General features: G+C 40.9%; 1 protein-coding gene across 2 annotated transcripts; it reads left to right on the forward strand.

Moving 5' to 3' along the window:
• Nucleotides 1-22,549: 22,549 nt before the first annotated feature.
• Nucleotides 22,550-24,060, forward strand: LOC135710215 (inorganic pyrophosphatase-like). Of its 2 annotated transcripts, none has more exons than XM_065232737.1 (3): nucleotides 22,550-23,244; nucleotides 23,304-23,413; nucleotides 23,938-24,060. In XM_065232737.1, exons 1-3 carry the CDS (start codon nucleotides 22,607-22,609, stop codon nucleotides 23,967-23,969), a joined length of 780 nt encoding a protein of 259 aa, XP_065088809.1. In that variant the 5' UTR covers nucleotides 22,550-22,606; the 3' UTR covers nucleotides 23,970-24,060. The 2 variants fall into 2 exon arrangements, with proteins under 2 accessions (XP_065088809.1, XP_065088808.1); XM_065232736.1 differs by lacking the exon at nucleotides 23,938-24,060 and adding an exon at nucleotides 23,547-23,822.

Genomic DNA, 24,060 nt, shown 5'->3' on the forward strand with positions numbered 1-24,060 from the left:
GACAATCACAGAGGACAGTCCAAAACGCAAGATAGTTCTAACACTTTCTATTGGATAACAACAGGGTTGTTACGATAACGCGGATTTCGCGGATTTGCTTATCAGATTTGTTCTGGCGCGGATTTGTTCAATAAAGTTTGAATTTTGTGTTATTTTTTTATTTATAAGTATTTGATTAACATACTAATATACCAACAATTAGTTAAACATAAAACATATTCCAAGAATGAGTAAACTACCATGAGCCTTTTATTTTCATTGCCAGGGTAATTTATTCTCAGGTCGGTTAAATAGTTCCACCACTTCAAAAGCGACAAAGCAGCTTGCTTTTTAAGCTCTGACTGATGTTGAGTTGGTAACTTAGTACATCAAGTTGATCTTGCTGCTACCGGATATCAAAGAGCAGGTTTTTTTTGTGATAGAATCAGCAGAAGAGACGGAAAATTTGCTGAAGTTTCTTGAGACGAATGAGTTTATTCTTTTCGACATATATGATAGGATTCATTCATTTTTGGTCACTATGATGTCAAGGAAAAATAACAGAAGCTATCAGGAACAAAAACTAAAAGAAGACAATTTTCTTAAGGATTCAGAAGTTATTGTTTTCAAATCCAAACTTGATGCTGCTGAACATCAATTCAAATCATCTCAATGCAATAAGAATGTCAAAGAACACACGAAATCTTTTGTGTCCTATTTGTTTGCCCAAGATGTTCCCAATGAATTTGTTATATTTGTCAGTAACTTCAAGGTTCGCAGGATCATCAATGACTCCATCAAGGAAATCGTCCGTTTAGTTAAAAATAATTGATTTCAAATTAGACAAATCTAAAATACACGAATAACTCGGACTTGCAAGTGTTACATTGGTAGGTCAAACGTTTGATTCAGATTGTGATTTGGAAATTCTGGATCCTTTATTTCGAGATGGAAGTTTCCCAGAACTCAGCACATTGTTTAACATTGTAACATGCTGATCGCATTCCAATGCAGAAGTAGAAAGGAAGTTTTCACTATCCAAGCATTTGATGCCAGAGAACCGAACTAGGCTTAGTGAACAGCATTTCAATAACCGTAAAAACATTTTGAGTGGAATGCATTTTTTGATAAATATGGACGTAATTTTGAATGAGAAGTTCGCGACATCCAATAATCCAGAAACTTCATTCCTAAAAGTTCTTTTGAAGCAAAAGATAATATTGAGCAGGAGGAAAAATTGGCTAAAATGAATGCTGATGAAGATTATTAGTGTTTTGATGCATACATTCAATAAAATAAGTGCTTTTTTATATCATTGACAAAAAATTAACCTTTATCGCTGACAGAAGTCTCCTTTACTTTATTTGTTGTCCTCCTGCAATCCTATATGTTAGGTCATTTCTTGTTTTCGTCTGAACCTGGGCGCAAGCCAAATTTCGGTCGACTTACGCGATTTTGATATAAAGTCCGCGCGGATTTGGCTCGATTTTTATTTAAAGCCCGCGCGGATTTGGTGCGGATTCAATTTCAAAAATCTCGTAACAACCCTGTAACAATAAAAGTGCTGGTTACAAACATCAAACGAAAAGGTTGCGAGCAGGGTTGCTTCCACTCACTTGCTATAAAAAATATTTTTCGGAATTATGCAATCATTAGATGATATAATGATGTGTTGTACTTGTAAGCAGTGCTGAGATTTGTCATTGTCACTGACAGACTTTCGCGCGATATTGACTAAATTGTTCGTCACATAGTCACTGACAGACTTGATCCTAAAAAAAACCTTCGTCAAAATCTCATTCATTTTTTCGTCAATGACAAAGATTCACCTGGTAACAAAAAGTGTAATTTAGTACATTCTGTGTCACATTATTGTTATCCAAGTAGCTCAGGATGTAGATACTTATTCACTAAAATGGATCCATGTAATTGTTTTGCTCAAGTCATTTAATTTTGTTACAAATTTAGCTAATAAATAAATCTGCATATGTTCGTCACTGACAGCATTGTCATTGACAATTGACATGGTTTGCCTTGACTATGACTGCTGGCTCCAATGAGTGACCAAAGCAGAATTGTCAATATCACCGTGTTCTGTCGAGATTTTGCAGCACTGCTTGTAAGTAACAAGAATAAGGTGAAAAGTATGTGTTTGACTCATAAAACCTGTCAATTTCGCTTTCAGAGCGTCACAATCAGCGATCTTATGATTCGTGAGCGTTCACTCAGAGTGAGCGCTCACGAGTCGTAAAATCACTGATTGTGACCCTCTGAAAGCAATATTGACAGATTTTATGTGTCAAACACATACTTCACGACCTCTTCCAGGGCTGGTAGCAGGTCACTTTTTAGTGACTTGGTCACTATTTTAAAGCCAATCACTAAAAAGTCACTTTTTTCATTAAAAGGTCACTAAAGTCACTATTCCTTAAAATTTAGTCACTAAAGTCACTTTTTACGACCAATGTTGAGAGTAAAAAAAGAATACTTTAAAACTCACATCAAATCACAGATTCATTTGTTAACAAATGTGTGTTAGAAAAATTTATTAAAAATTAGTGTAAATTATGACGGACAAGAAAAGTTGCGAACAGACGGAAATGTTAACTGTTAAATTGATGTTGACGAAATCACTAATATTTTGATTTTTTTTATCTCGAATTGGTTATAGACTTATCACAAAATGTCAGAGGTTTCGAAAAAAATTTCTAGACCCAATAGCCTGGCTATTTTCCTTCAAGATCTTGCAAGTGTTCCAAGCCTAAAATGTCAAAAAATAGTCTAGAAAAGTGTTCAAGCTCTCGACATTTTTTCAAAGGTCAGAAATTTGAATAATGTCTGACACCCGGTAGCTTTAGCATTTGTACAAACACCGAGAAAAAATCATGTCACAGAATTAGGAGTTCCTTTTTAAGTCCATTAAATTGTATTGCATTTTTTCGTACTAATAATCCGGTGTTACGAAAACAAATTTCCAGGTCCATGTTTTAGAAAAACGAAATATGTCCATGATCATAACATATTTTCTATGTTTCAGAAGCCTTTCAATTGTTCAAGGACTGTTAACTTACATTCTATATGTACAAAATATAGAAAATTATTTCAGGCCTTACCATTTTCTCAATTTGGTTGTCTTAGAGATCTTGAATTTTTAAGCCCAGCAATACAAAAAAAAGGGTCCAAAACTCTAAAATGCATCCCTAAATCCCTAATTTGTCACGATCGAGACACATTCAAATTTTGTTCATTATTTTATGATTCTTCAATATTGCACAAACATTTACACATACACACAACTACACATAGTAACTCGGAGCGTTTGGTACGGTATGTCCACGCATCCTTCAACCTCTGTAGATTCAAGAAATGTTCCCATTCATTTCCAAGAATCATCTTTGCGGCAAATACAACGCAGTAGGCCTGGCCGTATTGATGTTTATATCATATCTCAGATATGCTGTAAACATCAATTAGACAAGAAAAATGATTAGACCTCATCTAATCTAATCATTTTCCAGGATGCTTTCTCGAACTGGCTGCGTTTGTATTAGATTAGATTAGATTAGATCGCGACACATTCAAATTTTGTTTTATGTCCGTGATCTTTCCATCTGGTATAATTTTCTTCGTTCCATAATAATGAGATGTTTTTTAAACTGCGATCTAGAAAAGTTGTCTAGGCCCAAGTCTAGGTCCCACAGTTATGAATTTGTTTCTATGTGTTACAGAAGATTCTCTTCTTGGAATGAATGGAGGCAACCAGTGCGGCTACAAAGAGGAGATCTATTTTTTTTATTAAAATACTAATCGCTAATCGCATCGCTTCATCCTAGATATTTAAAATTGACTGTCCTAAAATTGTCAAAATTTGGCTAAATCTTTGAATTTGAACATTTTTCTCTATTCCTCAATTTTGCGATCTTATCATCTATGTGTGATTTGTATGTAATATCAACTTAGTAAATAGTTTGTTGGATCCCTAAACCGTTTGTTTTATTTTTTAGAAACATGAAAAATGCGCATGATTGTTTTGTGAGTTTATAAAATTTCTCGAAGTGGCATTCGCAATCAACGGGAGATTGAAACCATGTCTTTCTGATCAATCAATGTCACTATTGGTCACTTTTTTATTGTTTAAAAGTCACTATTTAGTCACTATTTTCGTTATTTTAGTCACTAAAGTCTCTACTATTGAATCACATACTCACTACCAGCCCTGCTCTTCGTGTAGCTTACAAGTACTAATTATCATTATACCATCTCATGATTTCAAAACACCAAAAAACATTTTTTTATAGCAAGTGAGTGGAAGTAACCCTGGTTGCGAGGTCACTTCCTATAAAAAAATGTTTTTCGAAATTATGCAATCATTAGATGTTGTAATGATATAATAAACTTGTAAGTTACTAGAAGAGGTTGAAACGAATGTGTTTGACTCATAAAACCTGTGAATTCCGCTTTCAGAGCGTCGCAATCAGCGATTTTACGATTCGTGAGCGCTCACCACTGATAAATTAAACTATTCCCACTTTGCCTGAAATTTAATCAATTTGACATTAAACTCAGTTTAATCATTTCGAAGGATTAAAAATGAATACTCTCTTTCTAAAAACTAAGCATTTGCTATTAATCCCAGCTTAATCATGGTTGATTAGATTGAAGATAATCTTTTTTGAATAAATTTTAATAATTTTTTATTCTATTTTAATAATTTTTGATTGAATTTTAATCTGTTTTGATTATATATCAGTATTGGAAAAGAGTAATATTTAATAATGGAAAGATTATTTCGAATTTAATCATGCATGACTACTTCCGAAGTAATCATGGCTCAGACTCAATAAGGTGAAGCGGGAATCTGCATACTTTTTAAGCTTTTTTGATTTAATTTATCTTTGAGTGTAGGGTGGTAGACAAAATATAAATAAAAGAAAATGAAAAGAATCTCCCGATGAGAGATCGGTGAAGATAGTCTCCGGTAGGCTCCCTGACGGAAGGGCATTAGAGTAGGCCGGTAGAAAAAAAAGAAGAAAGAAGCAATGACAGGATTGGCTGGTAAATAAAACCGAATGTTGATGACGGTATAAGATGATTGTTATGTTGATTTGGTTGTCATTATTAAAGAGGTTTTCAGCCGTAGGCCGGTTCATATCTTGAACGCAATATTGATCATAGTAATATTGAACATGCAATGTGGGGATGGCAAAATTTACGAAGGCAAAATCGATGATAGTGATTTTGAAATTGATGGAAATGCTGGATTTGATGGTGGTATTGAAGTGAGTAATGATGTTGGAGTTAATGAAAATAGTCTATTTGATTACGTTATAGAAGTTGATGGTGATGTTGATTAATGATAATATCGAGGATAATATCTTGGATTGAGCTATAAAAATGTTAAATTTTGAGAAGGTGTTAAAGTTAATGGCAGTGTACCTAGAAGTTGATGCATATGCTCGCTAATGCTGAAAAAGATTGCGAATTTAGTGGATGGATTTGCATATTTTGAAATTTAAGTTGATGCCAATGTTGGAACTGACCAGTGCTGAAGTTGATCATATTATTGAAGTTGATTTGATTTGAATTATAACGGAATTTAAAGGAAATAAACCAAACCACTCAAAGTTCTTCATTGATTTGATTGCAGATTGATATTGAGATTAGTATAGATGATCAAGTCAATGAAGTTATTTAAGTTGTTGGATTGATTTAAGTATGTAAAGGATGACAAAAATGAAGAAATTGTTGATAATATTTAAAATGATACTTTGAAAGTTCATGGTTATATAGAAATATTTATCATTATCATAATCTTATTGATAGATTTCAATATCGATGCTTACGGTGCTGATTATGTTACAGTTACAGTTACATGTTACAGTTAAAGATGATATCCAAACTGATATTAATGGTAATGTTAAAGTTTATTACGAAGTTGAGGTTGAGTTCAATACGTAAGGTGAGATCAATGTCGAAGATGATACTTGTGAAGTAGGTTTAATCTTGGATCCAATAGTAAAACAAAAAAATCTATGACGAATGAAGGAGCAACTTACGTGCCCGGAGGTGATGAAGTTGACGATAATGACAAAATGTATGGCTAAATTGAAGTTGATACGGTTGTGAAGCTGATGGTAATGATTGAGTTTATGGCAGTATTTAAGATGTTGAATGTTGATGTTGATAAAATTATTGAAATTTATGGCATTGTTGAAGATGATGGTGATGCCAAAGTTTATGGAAAAGTGAAGTTGATGGTTGGATTGCAGTTGAATTTTGAAGGAAATATTGAAGTTGTTGGCAATAGTGCTATAAAGTTGAAGTTGATGGTGAAGTGAACTTTTTAACAATATTCGAAACATGTGTTTGAAAACTATTAAGCTAATGAATGTTCGTTGATGTATTTTGTTGATAATTGCGTTAATGTGCTTGTGTTGTTGAATTGTATCTGTACTCGTAAGAATAGAGAAGGGAAAGAATGTGGTAGATAGAGTTGGTACTGAATAATAATCATAGTGAATAACGATAGCTATACCTTGAGTAAACTTGATTCAGCGTGTAGTCTTATAATACAAACGACTTGAGTATACTGAAGACAGCGTGTTGCGATTATTTGATCAATTTTTGATTTTTGAGAATTTGATCAACGAAACGCACACATACATATACAAGCGATGAGGAAACTACCCGAAGCATGAGTTTCGCCTTTGTGCATGACTGCATGGTGAAACCAGGCTTTTAACTAATTTTGTAGCGCACGGTTGTACATTGTGCTAGTCTTTGTTGAGACAAATGGCCGAGGCTTGAAACCTCGGTCAGGTCACGACATAAATGTCTGTCACTATAATGCACATAAATGGAGCGTCACATATCATACAAATTCACATTACAGATCGTGTAAATTTATGAGTCATAAATGAAATATTCTAAATATTGTATGCAACCATCCATCTTTGTAAGCAATATTTCTTGCAAGTTGGTAGTTTACGTGAAAAGGAAGTTTACATGCTTCAATTTTAGCATGCATGGATATTTACATCACCACCCGAATAGAAATTTACATTAGCCCAACGTTTGATTTTGATGTCTACATCAGCATCGAAATCAAATGTATGCCTGATGTCAAACATTAGGAAACATTATGATTTAGTTGTATTTAAGCAACGTAACATGGTGTATACATCAGAAATTTTGGAACAAAATTTTGCCATTCTAATGTCGGTCTGACGTCAAAAATTTTAATCTATTGACATTAGAACCAAACGTTTTAAGGATGTTTTCAGATGTACAAAACGTTAGAACTAAACGTTGTTCGGATGTTTTTAAATGTAAACGTTTTCTGATGTTTGCTAATGTAGATGTTTCCTGATGTTAGAAACAAACGTTTTTGGATGTTTTCAGATGTAAAAAACGTTAGAACTAAACGTTTTTCGGATGTTTTTATATGTAAACGTTTTCTGATGTTTTCTAATGTAGAGGTTTCCTGATGTTAGAATCAAACGTTTTTCGGTTGTTTTCGGATGTAAAAAACGTTAGAACTAAACGTTGTTCGGATGTTTTTATATGTAAATGTATTCTGATGTTTTCTAACGTAGATGTTTCCCGATGCTAGAACCAAACATTTTTTGGATGTTTTCGGATGTACACAATGTTAGAACTAAACGTTGTTCGGATGTTTTCAATTGTACTTCGTGTTTGTTGTTCTCTGATGTTTTCAGATGTACAAAACGTTTAAAGTAAACGTTGTTTGAATGTTTTCAAATGTAGATGTTTACTAATGTTTTTAGATATACAAAACACTAGAATCTTACTTTTCAAATGCTTTCAATTATATTTACAACACATTAGAATTAGAAACATGATCGTGTAAACACTACACACCATTGTTGTTAGATAACATCATAAAAATGCGTACATAATAGTCAATGCTGAAGCTCCCGTTTCCCACCAGTCAGATAACTGACCTTAGCTAACCAAATATCATTGCGGCAACTCTCTATGCGGCAGGGGAACTATGCCATTAGCGCGCTAAGAGTTATTAGACCACTGACATAGGCGCCAATTTGTAGGTGACGAGGCACTTGGTGACATTACAGCGAGCTTGACGATTGTTGTAGCATTTTTTTAGCAAACTACCAGTTAAGGTGTGTAGTGTTTACAAGATCATGTTTCTAGCTCTAATGCTTTGTACAATTGAAAGCATTGGAAAAGTTAATTCTCATGTTTTGCATAACCGAAACCATCAGAAAACATAAAATAGTACAAAAAAACATCCATTCTGGTAGACTATCTCTTAAATGCATACAGAATAGCCATTGCTTAAGCTCCCGTTTCCCACCAGTCAGTTAACTGACGTTAGCTAACCTAATATCATTGTGGCAACTCTCTATGCGGCAGGGGAACTATGCCATTAGCGCGCTAAGAGTTGTTAGACCACTGACATAGGCGCCTATTCGTGGGTGACGAGGCACTTGGTGACATTACAGCAAGCTTGGCGATTGTTATAGCATTTTTGAGTGAACTACCAGACAATCATGGCAATAAGATCGCTGCGCCTCCAGATCTCCCTTTAAATCGACCCGCTGTGCCAATTTGTCAATAATGCATGACACTTTGGACGTGGATCGGGATGATCCACAAATGCGGAAAGTTTTGGGCTACCAGTCTTCTACCTAATTGACGAACTGCAAATATATAATAAACAAAATTATTGTGCATGAAAAATATGACAATGTACAATGCTCGAGGAACACTGGGAGTTTTCGAACGACGCGTGCTTAGGAATGCCGGACAACAATCCCGCAAAAATGGTGTTTTCCTCAAATCCGGCCGGTACAAGACAAAGAAAAGTACAGCGTGCTAGGTGGTTAGACCAAGTGGAGCAAGATGTAGGAAGTGTGGGATGCTCGAGAAATTGGAGACAAGCAGTCAAGGACCGAGTTAGTTGGCGCAACTTTGTTATACAGGTCAAATCTTGAGGGACGTCGGACCAGCAAAAGTAAAGTAAGTATCTTATACGTTTGCCAACATTCCACGACAATATATGATTAGGTTTTCACTTGGTATGTAATGAACAACAGAGATACGCGATAATTCGTATAGTTTCTGCGATTGATGGTTAATTTTAAATGTACGTATAGTACTATATAACAGCATAACTGGATCGTCATGTTCACCATCTGTCATTGTCTGCAAACATATTTAATAGCAGTTACCTGTGTTGTGATACTTCCTTCAATGAAAACTAATTTTCTTGCATTGCCATGGTCATCTGGGATGAGGCTGGTCCACTGATCATTCGGAATGAGCTCTCCACACATCATTGAATCAATGTAGGATCAATGTAGATATGTAGATATCAATGTACATAGATGGTGTCATATGCAAAGTGCGAAAAGAGAATGAAAGAAATACGAAAAAGATTAGCATCAAGAAGTAACAGTTTCATCGGATTAGTCACCAAGTCCCCCACCACTGCTATCTGCAGCCCTATCACTCCCATCCCCACGATTGCGGAAGAGAATAATAAAGTTCTTGATTTAATTTAAAGAAATTAATATTTAATATCGGGATCCGTATTCGGTTTCCCCATCGGGATCCGTATTCGGTTTCCCCATTGGGACCCGTACTCGGTTTCCCCATCGGGATCCGTATTCGGTTTCTCCATCGGGATCCGTATTCGGTTTCCCCATCGGGATTCGTATTCGGTTTCCCCATCGGGATCCGTCTACGGAATCCCTATTGGGATGCGTATTCGGTTTCCCCATCGGGATCCGTATTCGGTTTCCCCATCGGGATCCGTATTCGGTTTCCCCATCGGGATTCGTATTCGGTTTCCCCATCGGGATCCGTCTACGGAATCCCTATTGGGATGCGTATTCGGTTTCCCCATCGGGATCCGTATTCGGTTTCCCCATCGGGATCCGTATTCGGTTTCCCCATCGGGATTCGTATTCGGTTTCCCCATCGGGATCCGTATTCGGTTTCCCCATCGGGATCCGTATTCGGTTTCCCCATCGGTATCCGTATTCGGTTTCCCCATCGGGCTCCGTATTCGGTATCCCCATCGGGATCCGTATTCGGTTTCCCCATCGGGATCCGTATTAGGTTTCCCCATCGGGATCCGTCTACGGAATCCCTATTGGGATGCGTATTAGGTTTCCCCATCGGGATCCGTATTCGGTTTGCCCATCGGGATCCGTATTCGGTTTCCCCATCGGGATCCGTCTACGAAATCCCCATCGGGATCCGTCTACGGAATCCCCATCGGGATGCGTATTCGGTTTCCCCATCGGGGTCCGTATTCGGTTTCCCCATCTGGATTCGTATTCGGTTTCCCCATCGGGATCCGTCTACGGAATCCCTATTGGGATGCGTATTCGGTTTCCCCATCGGGATCCGTATTCCGTTTCCCCATCGGGATCCGTATTCGGTTTCCCCATCGGGATTCGTATTCGGTTTCCCCATCGGGATCCGTCTACGGAATCCCTATTGGGATGCGTATTCGGTTTCCCAATCGGGATCCGTATTCGGTTTCCCCATCGGGATCCGTATTCGGTTTCCCCATCGGTATCCGTATTCGGTTTCCCCATCGGGCTCCGTATTCGGTATCCCCATCGGGACCCGTATTCGGTTTCCCCATCGGGATCCGTATTCGGTTTCCCCATCGGGATCCGTCTACGGAATCCCTATTGGGATGCGTATTAGGTTTCCCCATCGGGATCCGTATTCGGTTTCCCCATCGGGCTCCGTATTCGGTATCCCCATCGGGATCCGTATTCGGTTTCCCCATCGGGATCCGTATTAGGTTTCCCCATCGGGATCCGTCTACGGAATCCCTATTGGGATGCGTATTAGGTTTCCCCATCGGGATCCGTATTCGGTTTGCCCATCGGGATCCGTATTCGGTTTCCCCATCGGGATCCGTCTACGAAATCCCCATCGGGATCCGTCTACGGAATCCCCATCGGGATGCGTATTCGGTTTCCCAATCGGGATCCGTATTCGGTTTCCCCATCGGGATCCGTATTCGGTTTCCCCATCGGTATCCGTATTCGGTTTCCCCATCGGGCTCCGTATTCGGTATCCCCATCGGGATCCGTATTCGGTTTCCCCATCGGGATCCGTATTAGGTTTCCCCATCGGGATCCGTCTACGGAATCCCTATTGGGATGCGTATTAGGTTTCCCCATCGGGATCCGTATTCGGTTTGCCCATCGGGATCCGTATTCGGTTTCCCCATCGGGATCCGTCTACGAAATCCCCATCGGGATCCGTCTACGGAATCCCCATCGGGATGCGTATTCGGTTTCCCCATCGGGGTCCGTATTCGGTTTCCCCATCGGGATTCGTATTCGGTTTCCCCATCGGGATCCGTCTACGGAATCCCTATTGGAATGCGTATTCGGTTTCCCCATCGGGATCCGTATTCGGTTTCCTCATCGGGATCCGTATTCGGTTTCCCCATCGGGATTCGTATTCGGTTTCCCCATCGGGATCCGTCTACGGAATCCCTATTGGGATGCGTATTCGGTTTCCCCATCGGTATCCGTATTCGGTTTCCCCATCGGGCTCCGTATTCGGTATCCCCATCGGGATCCGTATTCGGTTTGCCCATCGGGATCCGTATTCGGTTTCGCCATTGGGACCCGTACTCGGTTTCCCCATCGGGATCCGTATTCGGTTTGCCCATTGGGACCCGTACTCAGTTTCCCCATCGGGATCCGTATTCGGTTTCCCCATCGGGATCCGTATTCGGTTTCCCCATTGGGACCCGTACTCGGTTTCCCCATCGGGATCCGTATTCGGTTTCCCCATCGGGATCCGTATTCGGTTTCCCCATCGGGATTCGTATTCGGTTTCCCCATCGGTATCCGTATTCGGTTTCCCCATCGGTATCCGTATTCGGTTTCCCCATCGGGCTCCGTATTCGGTATCCCCATCGGGATCCGTATTCGGTTTCCCCATCGGGATCCGTATTCGGTTTCCCCATCTGGATTCGTATTCGGTTTCCCCATCGGGATCCGTCTACGGAATCCCTATTGGGATGCGTATTCGGTTTCCCCATCGGGATCCGTATTCGGTTTCCCCATCGGGATCCGTATTCGGTTTCCCCATCGGGATTCGTATTCGGTTTCCCCATCGGGATCCGTCTACGGAATCCCTATTGGGATGCGTATTCGGTTTCCCAATCGGGATCCGTATTCGGTTTCCCCATCGGGATCCGTATTCGGTTTCCCCATCGGTATCCGTATTCGGTTTCCCCATCGGGCTCCGTATTCGGTATCCCCATCGGGATCCGTATTCGGTTTCCCCATCGGGATCCGTATTCGGTTTCCCCATCGGGATCCGTCTACGGAATCCCTATTGGGATGCGTATTAGGTTTCCCCATCGGGATCCGTATTCGGTTTGCCCATCGGGATCCGTATTCGGTTTCCCCATCGAGATCCGTCTACGAAATCCCCATCGGGATCCGTCTACGGAATCCCCATCGGGATGCGTATTCGGTTTCCCCATCGGGGTCCGTATTCGGTTTCCCCATCGGGATTCGTATTCGGTTTCCCCATCGGGATCCGTCTACGGAATCCCTATTGGGATGCGTATTCGGTTTCCCCATCGGGATCCGTATTCGGTTTCCTCATCGGGATCCGTATTCGGTTTCCCCATCGGGATTCGTATTCGGTTTCCCCATCGGGATCCGTCTACGGAATCCCTATTGGGATGCGTATTCGGTTTCCCCATCGGTATCCGTATTCGGTTTCCCCATCGGGCTCCGTATTCGGTATCCCCATCGGGATCCGTATTCGGTTTGCCCATCGGGATCCGTATTCGGTTTCGCCATTGGGACCCGTACTCGGTTTCCCCATCGGGATCCGTATTCGGTTTGCCCATCGGGATCCGTATTCGGTTTCCCCATCGGGATCCGTATTCGGTTTCCCCATTGGGACCCGTACTCGGTTTCCCCATCGGGATCCGTATTCGGTTTCCCCATCGGGATCCGTATTCGGTTTCCCCATTGGGATCCGTCTACGGAATCCCTATTGGGATGTGTATTCGGTTTCCCCATCGGGATCCGTATTCGGTTTCCCCATCGGGATCCGTCTACGAAATCCCCATCGGGATCCGTCTACGGAATCCCCATCGGGATGCGTATTCGGTTTCCCCATCGGGGTCCGTATTCGGTTTCCCCATCGGGATTCGTATTCGGTTTCCCCATCGGGATCCGTCTACGGAATCCCTATTGGGATGCGTATTCGGTTTCCCCATCGGTATCCGTATTCGGTTTCCCCATCGGGCTCCGTATTCGGTATCCCCATCGGGATCCGTATTCGGTTTGCCCATCGGGATCCGTATTCGGTTTCGCCATTGGGACCCGTACTCGGTTTCCCCATCGGGATCCGTATTCGGTTTCCCCATCGGGATCCGTATTCGGTTTCCCCATTGGGACCCGTACTCGGTTTCCCCATCGGGATCCGTATTCGGTTTCCCCATCGGGATCCGTATTCGGTTTCCCCATCGGGATTCGTATTCGGTTTCCCCATCGGAATCCGTCTACGAAATCCCCATCGGGACCCGTATTCGGTTTCCCCATCGGGATCTGTCGATGGAACCCGTCATCGGGATCCGTCTACGGAACCCGTCATCGGGATCCGTCTACGGAACCCGTCATCGGGATCCGCCTACGGAACCCGTCATTTTCCACTTTATTTTAGTTTTTAGTAGGGGTAAGAGGGGCATAGTGAACAGGTGGGGCATAGTGAGCATCCAGCTTGAACTTCCGGCTGTTCGAAAAAAAAAAATTGTTGGTGGTAGGATCAATATCATAATGATATTGAACCTACTACCAGTTGATTTGTTTCATGCAGCTGGAGATCCAAAGCGAAACTGCGGGATGCTCACTATGCCCCTCTTCCCCCTATTTATTTATTTATTTGTCAATCAAATAAAAAAAAAACAATAAACACATTCACTAACCTGCAAAGAGATCCGGCTTCGAATTCCCCGCCGGGATCCAGCTTCGGACTCCCTACCGGGATCCGGCTTCGCACTGGTGCACTTTCCTAAAAAAAAACATAATTACAGTACATTAATTTAAAATTTTAAATTTTACTTACCTGAAAAACAGCCTTCCTTTTCCAAGGGCGATCGCGGGACTCCCAATCTTTCAAACTGGCGGGGGTCCAGGTGTGGGAGCTGCCTTCCTGGCACGTCGGTAGCATTGGTGCTCAGCACGAAAAACAACATCGACGGAAAAAACAAACCGAAGGATTTGCCGCAACGCCGGACACCGAATCGCTACCAAAACTCGCGACGGACACAGCGAAAAAAAAAACTGTACACGGCCAATGTGATCAACCCAAATTTGAATACAGTGTACTCAAAATTGCAAAAAAAATGCAGGAACGCAGCGATGAGTAAATTTGCCTCGAGATTTGCCTCATGTTTTCCGGTGGAAAACTTCAAAAATCTTCCGGAAAATTAGGATTGACGAAAATCCACAGAATCCAATCTTTACTTTTCTTATATTCGGAAAAATTTTACTGGAAAAACCTGGAAAACCTGGAAAAACAGAGGTAAATTAACTCAAAACTGAGTTCCTGTACTTTTTGCGATTTATGAGTGAACTAAATTCAAATTTGGGTGTTCTCATTCGCCGTGTAGTGCTGACCATATGGTGGGTATATAAATGGTGATACAGCTTTGTCACTATATAGGCGAGGAGGTCGCGGGGGGAAAAGTGCGGTTTTAGTGCAAATTGTAAACAAACTCGGTCGCTGTCCCATACAAAAATCCAACATGGCTGAATCATAAATTTGACACATTAGAACACCTATATGAAGTCACCTTGGTGCTGACTCAGGACAAAACAAACTTTGCATGCGACGAGGGACCGAAGGACAACAATTTACATCGTGAGGAAGTTTGATTCTAAAGCCTAGTATACAGATCGAAGCGAAACGAAAATTGAAGCACGCGAAAAATCATGAAATTTCGCTAGCGAAAAAGGTTGCGAAAAAATGTTTGTGGAACATTTTCCAGTTTCCTTTTTTCGCAGTTTACAGTTCATGTGAAACGAAATCGGTCAGTTTACACCTCCGGTGAAGTGAAAATCTGACAGATACGCTCTTTCTCGAAACGTCAACTTTTCGCTTACCTGCTGCTCTTTTCGCTAGCGCTGCATGCGCGAAAAAAAAATGAACGTAAGCGAAAAAGATACGATCCACAAAATAAGATTTCGCTGGATCGTATCTGTTTACAGTTCAAAGCGAAGCGAAATATTTGCCAATTGCGTTTTTCGCGCAGGTGAAAAATGTAGTATTTTGTATGAGATTTTCGCTTCGCTTGGATCTCTATACAGGCCTTAATGTAACGTTAGGTTCTGTTGTCATTGGATGTATTCTGATGTTTTATGCGTGCAACAAATTACATCGTGATGAAGTTTGATTCTAATGTAACGTTAGGTTCTGTTGTCATTGGATGTATTCTGATGTTTTATGCGTGCAACAAATTACATCGTGATGAAGTTTGATTCTAATGTAACGTTAGGTTCTGTTGTAATTGGATGTATTCTGATGTTTTATGCGTGCAACAAATTACATCGTGATGAAGTTTGATTCTAATGTAACGTTAGGTTCTGTTGTCATTGGATGTATTCTGATGTTTTATGCGTGCAACAAATTACATCGTGATGAAGTTTGATTCTAATGTAACGTTAGGTTCTGTTGTAATTGGATGTATTCTGATGTTTTATGCGTGCAACAAATTACATCGTGATGAAGTTTGATTCTTATGTAACGTTTGGTTCTGTTGTAATTGGATGTATTCTGATGTTTTATGCGTGCAACAAATTACATCGTGATGAAGTTTGATTCTTATGTAACGTTTGGTTCTGTTGTCATTGGATGTATTCTGATGTCAAATTTTACATCGTCAAGACGTTTGATTCTGATGTAACGTTTGAGGCTAATGTATTTTTATGTACTTGGATGTCACACTGAAGTCTGAATACATTAAGGGTACAGCAATACACATTAAAATTTAATGTATTGAAGATGTCTGCTGATGTTTCCTACATTACAATTTCTATTCGGGCATTAAAATTCATAATTTTTTGGTGTGTAAGTTTCGTCGTTCATGAAGACACAGTCGAACTTTGTGAGCAGATTCGTATACAGCTTTCGGGACCACTGCTTTGCCGACGTGTTTTGTTAGAAATATCTGTTCACCACCTTCACCTTCTTAAACGTTGACAACCCGACTCGTTTTTTGGCCCGCTGCACAGTAGTATCAACAATCAATACGAAACTAACGATTTTAAATTGGCTCACCACTTTAGTAGCCTATTGGTCCCAAGCAAACGATTAACGTACCCTATTCTAGTTGAAATTCTATTACTACACTATGTTTGTTTTGATTCGCTATGAAAGTTTGACAGATAACATCAGGGGTGTGTGGATTCATGCAGAACATGCAGGGGTGAGTGAAATAGCTTGGGACTGCTTGGGACCGTTGTTCTGGTACTGAGTGAGCCAAAAATAAAAATGATTTTCTTCGGGACCCAGTGGTCTTAGAGTTACCTCTATGGTAGTATCACAAACGAAGTGACAGACGGAGCGGCTCGAAAACTTTGGTGACTAACCTGCTATTGCAATTTTTCAGTGTACCACATGGCAACACCACAACTACTGATTGTACCGCATGGCAACACTACTACTGGATTGAACTAGCATTTTCACCAAATGTACTAGAATGTTTTGGTTCTATCTCTTTCACTCTACTCAAAACTGAAATGCATAAAAAAATGACAAAATGATACACTCTTTGTACACTGTCAAAGAATCATTGTACACAAAATCAACTTTGAGCAAAACCAAAACAAAAATACTATCCCATCTGGTGGATGATAACACAACCCAGGTGGCATATATCCTGAACAGTGGCAGCAACTTCTCCGTTGAATTCTATAGACGATGGGAGGCCGGATTCCCTGCGTTGCTCGTTCACGTAGTTCCAAAAGGATTTCGGGTGTAGCTTAAGTTTGCGCTGGATGCCTCGTTGGAAACTTGAAAAGCATTCACGACTGACTCGCTGGTACATGTGATTCAGCCTCACATAATGTAGTTTCAGAGGAAGCGTGCGATACTTCGTAAATCTTCTTCTCAATGCTGCTCTCTTGATTGACTTCAACCTACGTAGCTCTCTCGTCTGCCAGGGAGGGTGAGACACTTTGTGGTGAGTTCTTTTCGGGACGTGTCTGTCAATGACATATGCCAAGACATGTGAAAAGGTTTGCGCTGCAGCTTCAACGTCATCTGGATCAGGAAGTTCTCCCATACCATGCTAGACAATACATCTATGATGCTACGGTGGTCATAAGAAACCGTAGCAGGATAGTCGTCGAAATCACACACGAGTTTGTCCGCAACAGTGACAATTAGAGGAGGGTGATGTGGAACTAGCTTAGTTAGTGCACAAGGAGCCGAGGAAATTGATGGAGCCCTGTCCTGTGTGCTCACGAAGCAGAGGTCCAAACTACGACCATTTTCGTTAACTACATGGTTAATTTGAGAAAGCGTCGCTGAACTGTAGTTGTCGAGAAGGCTAATAGCACCTGCGTGATATGTAGAGCTATCAGGATCTGGGTACAGGAATCCGCTATGAGATGAGACTCCACGAAACGCCTGGCAGATTGAAGTCACCAAAAATGAATATCTCATCAACTGGAGTGGCACTTTCGACAACTGTGAAAACTGACCGACAGTGAGTATCGATGAGTTCTTTGTCGCAGACTCGATCACGTGGAATGTACAGAGCGCATAGAAATAGTGTGCGATCACCCAGATTGATGGCTGTCCAAACGTGCTCCACATAGATCCATGAATCGTTCTCGATGGCCTTTGCCTCCAACCCGCTACGGACAGCTACAAGGACACCCACCAGTAGATTTACGGCTGTTGTTAGGATTCCGATCGCAACGAAAGACCTCGTAGTCAGGACCGAAGACTTGACTGGAAAGCGCTCGATAATCGAGCCACGTTTCGCACAGGACAATTATATCGTAGCAACGATCCGATACAGCTAGGCGGTACTTTTCAACATCAGAATTCATTCCACCGGCGTTTTGGTAGAAGATCACGACGTCCTGCTTGCGGCAAGGAATCGATACATCAGGCAATAACTGACCATCATCAAGTCTCATTGGATACTCGCCATAGTGAGTGGGTTGGAGACCCCCTCTCCACATCCGACAGCAGGTCCGGAACGACTATAATGAAAGAAGGCTGCTGATGGCAGGACTGAGACGGAGGGATTGGGGTCTTCCGTTGGGGCTTTCTACGGCGTGTTCCGAGTTTCCAGGATTGGGAGTTATAGAGGCATCATCACAATGACTAACATAGTCAGAATTGCTGAAAATTTGATCGGCATCGGGCAGTGAATAGTCAATATGTTGATTTACTTGCTTGTAGAGGCAAGGTGGAAGACTCCTGATTCATATCCAGCCACAGGTCCAGGACGACTATGCTGAAGAGATCCCGAAGATGAATTAGGATTGTTCGAACAGTAAAGCGGATGTTGTGAATGAGCAGTATCAGAAGTGCTTCTCAACAGGAAACAGCCGGCAGGTGCTTGAAGCGTTGCACTGGAACACGGAAACTGATCAGGCCTGAAGACGATGCTTGGGAGACCCCACCACCGAACTCGACCGCAGGGCCAGAACGACTCCGATGGCAGGAAATAGAACGACTTTGAAGGCGGGAAACAGGTAGCGCGACTGAATTGAGTGGTTCGAGGTCTCCCATAATGCGACAGGCAGTGCGTTCTGGTCTACAGCGCTCCAATTCACAACGCAAAATCCAATTCTGAATCAGCAGACTGGGTCTAGTCCGGAAATGGGAGTTAAGAACTCGGAAGGTCCCGTAATAGGAGAGATCGTGATGGTAGGCGTGTTCAAACGAGGCAACCACTTGTTTTTTGAACCGTCTTCAAATTCACGGAACAAAATTCCTTTCGGTCATGTATCCGATCTAAGACCAGCTTCGCGTAGTTTGGGATCCATTCCGACTTTGTACGAGATGAAGCTCATACGGCTGATGTCGGATCCTTTTTTGACTAGCGGCACAACCTTAATCGGATCTTCGCACTGTACACAACCTTTCACCAGCTTCTCGATTGATTCCGATTTCACGCTAGGATGAATACGAGAAAGGTACAGCCAAAACAGCTCGGTGGGTTCAGGGACAGTAAGGACCTCGGTAAAGGCATTGTCGCCTGTTACTGCTTTAGAATCACCAACAAGTGGTTTGCTAGTGAGCGAGCCTTCATCGCGGCGCCGTTTTAATGGCGGTTGACGCATGAAATCAGAATTTGTTGGAGTTGTCAATACGATTTGTTTCGATAGCTGAGCGATCTGCTGTTCTTGCTTAGCCATTTCCTTCCTAAGTTCAGCGTGTGCGATTTCCTGTTTCTCGGTGATAGAATTAATCACACTGCCAAACGACAAGACGGCAGTTTTGAACCAAGCACATTTCATCAGCTTCGCGCACTCGTACACATCCAAAACAGGTTCGGGCTAGTGTGGACAATGTTCAGAAAAGCCTTATTCAGCTTTGTGCCGCTGCACTTTAGGTGAATCATCCTGTCGCAAAAAGCCATGCAGGAGACGGATTATGCATCGCCTTCAACTGGTTTAGCGCATTGGTCACAGGCGGAAGCCATGCTGACTCAGTTTCCAAAAGTGATTTAGAAACAGTGGTGGAGATGCTCTAATACACAAAGAGGAATAATTCAAATTTTCATTACGTCGAATGTAACAAAGGTAAACAAAGTCGAGCTATCAATGTCAATCGATTCTCCTGCTATTACACTATATACTGTCCGAATATAGGATCAAATCCAATTTTTAAATATATTTGCCAGTCAAATTGCTTTTTGACGTAATCACCTTCCGATCAAAATAGTTTTCGATGTTACTTAAGTCACCCAATTTCTATGGAAATGCCGTTTGACTTAAGTAACAGCGCTGAGAAACCCGTGAAAAGTGTACGTTCGTCGTTTCGCTTTCTCATTATTAAAGTGAATAAATCGAACTGTTTGTTGCTAAGATGATTTCGGTAGTCCTAAAATGATGAATGGGCTGCACGTAAGGAGACGTAATTGATAATTCTCCCAAATATTCTGGTAAATACACTTTGACTTAAGTAACAATAGGGGCCACCAAACGACGTATAATAACTTTTGACTCAAAAACCAGTATTTTTTAGCATGAAAGCTAGCGATTTGCATTTGTATGATTAAAACCCTGCTAAATATGTTAAACATTGCTATCACTATGAGATTATATGTGTTTACTTGGACATAGGAATAACTTTTCGGTCATCAAAACAAAACTTTATTTTTCTCGGGTTGGTGCGAATGTTACTTACGACATAATGAAAATTTGCTCTTGAATTGATCACTTTGTCAAGCAGTTTTGCCGTGACTTTCTACCAGCGATTTCACAAAACTGGACCAACTAATTTCTATTTTTTTTATGAAACGCACAAATGTTGGCTACTTTTCTCGAGGTTCTAGAAGAAAAAATCTTAAAATAATGTTTTATTTCAAAGTTCGAGTGGTAGTAAACGTCATTTTAAATGCTCGAATGATGTGGTTAATTGGATTCTCAAGATCGCCCAATGCTAGTCTGATGCTAGTCGACAATAACACAACAGTATACGCTACAATATGTCCGATTGGATAACTTTTTCACTGTTTTCACAGCACAAAATATGCTCTAATTAGACGATTATCGCAACGAACTGCACTTTCCACTAACAACCAGTACAATATTGCAAGTATACCGAACGGAAAAAAACGGCAAATTTAGCAGCGCAAAATCACGACGATGTGAATAACAACAACTCTCGCGTCGACCACTTTCGAGTGTCGGGCAAACTTGAGACTTATAGAAAACTTGAGGGGTATTGTGCAAATTTTTAAGAAGTTCTAAGCACTTCAAAAAAGTTAGATCTAGAGATCTTTGGAGAATTTCAGATCTTAAGAGCAGTTCCCGCAACGTTAGTTCAGACTTTAGAAGCAGTTTAAAGAAAAAGAAAATCCATGATCTGCTGAAAAAAAAAATCGAGAACCCTTAATATGTTCGGAAAATTTCAGGGAAGTACAGAGACCTTCACAGAAATTATGAAAACTTTAGCAATATTGCAGGAACTTCACAGAAGTCCAGAGAATTTCAGGGAAATTTAAAGGTGTTTACGGGAATTCTATTTATTTCCTAGCAGAACCGATATCTTCAACAGAATTGAGAGCTTTAGGGAAGCTTCGAGAACATCAAGACAGATCAAAGAATCAAAGGGCAGTTCAAATAATTTCAAGGAAGTTGTAGAAACCTTAAAGAAGAAGCTCGCTATTCTAATATCTATATGCAATCTTCACACTGCCGTACTCTAACGGAACTATCAACTCTATGCTTTCATCTACTCCATCTATCGTATAAAAATTACCACTACAGTCTGTTATTTGAAATTAGCATCTTCAACTATGTAAATCGTTGACTTCACGTAGAAGTAATACTAAAACATATAGTCAAAGTTAAAGAAGTTATTATTTGTATTGTATTTCTTATATATTATATTAAATTATTATTATTAAATATATAAAAATATATTTAATAACACCGGGAAAGTCTAGACTATTGAAGAAGTTTTAAATAAGTGTCGATAATTTAATGGTAGTTTCATGAACTTCAGAAAAAAATTGAAAACTTCATAGAACTGTATTATTTATTTCGTTCTAATTCCATAAAAATTGCGGGAGCACAAATTTAGAAAAACTTTGAAAACTTCACAGAAGGACAGTGATCTTCAGAAACATTTCGAGAACTTCATAGATATCTATGGAACCTGAGGGAAGATCCGCGAACTTCAGGAATTTTTATGAACATTATCAAAATGCGGGAGTATTTCAAAGAAGTTTAGTAAGCTCCGAAAACTGGAAGAATTTCAGGGGGAGGTCAGTTCCAGTAGTGAGAAATTTAAAGCAGTTACCAGATTTTCAGATAACTACAGAGACGTTAAAAAGTTAGTTGAGGTCTTCGCAGAAGTTCACGCAAGCTTAAACATTTTTGGGGACAGTTCATTTAAATTCAGTGCAGTACAACAAGCTTCATGAGAACTGAAAAAAAAACTTTAGATAAGTTATGAGAAATTCAGAAAAGCATAGAGAACCTCAGAGCAGTTCCGTTAACATTAGAGAAGTCACATAAATTTTAAAGAAGTTGAAAGAACTCCAGCAAATTGTCCTGGAGTTATTCTCAGATTTAATTGTAATCCTGCGGGAGAGATCGAAATATGTTGAAGGGGAGATGAATGACTGTACTAAGAGTTAAAAGTTAAGTCCGTTTAAATAAATTGAGATACCTACAGCACATCGAGATATGGAGAGTTGTTTGTAGTCACTTTAACCATTTTTATAGTCTGTGACAACACTGCCAACAAGTTTTAAACATGAAAAAAATCAAGCAGTTTTCCATTGGCTTGCAAAACGAAGTCGATAGACTCCGCAGTACCCAGATCTCAACCACCCACACTCTTTCTTTCAGAAACCGAGGACGCCCAATCGATCTCGCCTATGCATGACATTCCGCTGTACGCCAACGATGCCAAAACGGTGTTCAACATGGTTGTAGAGGTACCTCGCTGGACCAACGCCAAGATGGAAATCTCTCTGGGCGATCCTCTGAACCCCATCAAGCAGGACGTCAAGAAAGGCAAGTTACGGTTCGTAGCCAACTGCTTCCCTCACCACGGATACATCTGGAACTACGGAGCACTACCGCAAACGTGGGAAAATCCCGACCATCTGGACCCGAACACCGGTTGCAAGGGTGACAACGATCCAATCGATGTGTTGGAAATCGGCTCTCGTGTGGCCAAGCGCGGTGAGGTTGTCCAGGTTAAGATCCTCGGAACGGTCGCCTTGATTGACGAGGGTGAAACCGACTGGAAGATTATCTCAATCGATGTGAACGATCCGGTCGCTGATCAGCTGAACGACATCAATGATGTGGATAAGGTGTTTCCGGGATTGCTCAAAGCCACGGTTGAATGGTTCAAGATTTACAAGATTCCGGACGGCAAACCGGAGAACCAGTTTGCATTCAACGGAGAGGCTAAGGATGCTGCTTTTGCGACCAAGGTAGTTGAGGAAACCCACAAATTCTGGGAAACATTGATCAATAAGACAGTGGAAGTTATCGGCATCTCTTGGTACGGTCTATTTCGGCTTATTTTAATAATATTAATAATGTTAATGCTTCTTACAACAGTTTGAACACGATGGTTGAGGGATCTCCCTATCTGGTGGCCGCTGATGCTGCCGAAGAGCTGTTGACTAAGAGCTCCAATGAAGGAAAGTCCGAGCCCCACAGCGATGTCAGTAAGTACCATTCGTTATTTTTTTGTACACGGTTATGGTTTCCAGTTCCTATTATGTTTTGCTCGCTTCTACTGCTTCACCTTCCGCCATTCAATGATTTTGTTTTCCCTTCCATTTCCCGCAACTGTTGTAGTTTACAAGTGGCACTTCCGCGAAGAGAATTCCTATTCAAAGTTGTAGTTCTGCGTTATCATCTCCCCGACGAGACCACGCATTCCCACTAATGTACGTTGGAACAAACGAACCGCAATTGACGTCTCCACGCTGCTTACCGTAGAATTATGTAATATTTATTTCATCGTGACTTTTCGGTGGATATGGTCTAGAAAAGGTTGATTATCTGTTAATTTTAATAGCTCGGTTTAATTTAGTAGTGCAAGTAAATCAACGACCTGAATGCTTTTATGAATTTGTTCGTTTTGAATTGCATGGATTATCCGAACAACAGTCCCTTGCATTACTTTAATTGCATTGAATGTACACTATTTTTCAATCTGAATAACTTCACTCTCGCTTCTTTACAGTTGACAAATGGCATTACATTACCCTGAAGTAAGGCAGAACCGCACTCGTCGGCGTTACCAAACAATTAAGCCAGAAAAGTATGAAAATTAATATCTAGAAGATTTAACATGAACAACAAAACA

This window comes from Ochlerotatus camptorhynchus, unplaced genomic scaffold (genome assembly GCF_037179485.1).
Source record: "Ochlerotatus camptorhynchus isolate MF236.1 unplaced genomic scaffold, CSIRO-AGI_Acam_v1.1 ptg000371l, whole genome shotgun sequence".
Classification (NCBI taxonomy): Eukaryota; Metazoa; Arthropoda; class Insecta; order Diptera; family Culicidae; genus Ochlerotatus; species Ochlerotatus camptorhynchus.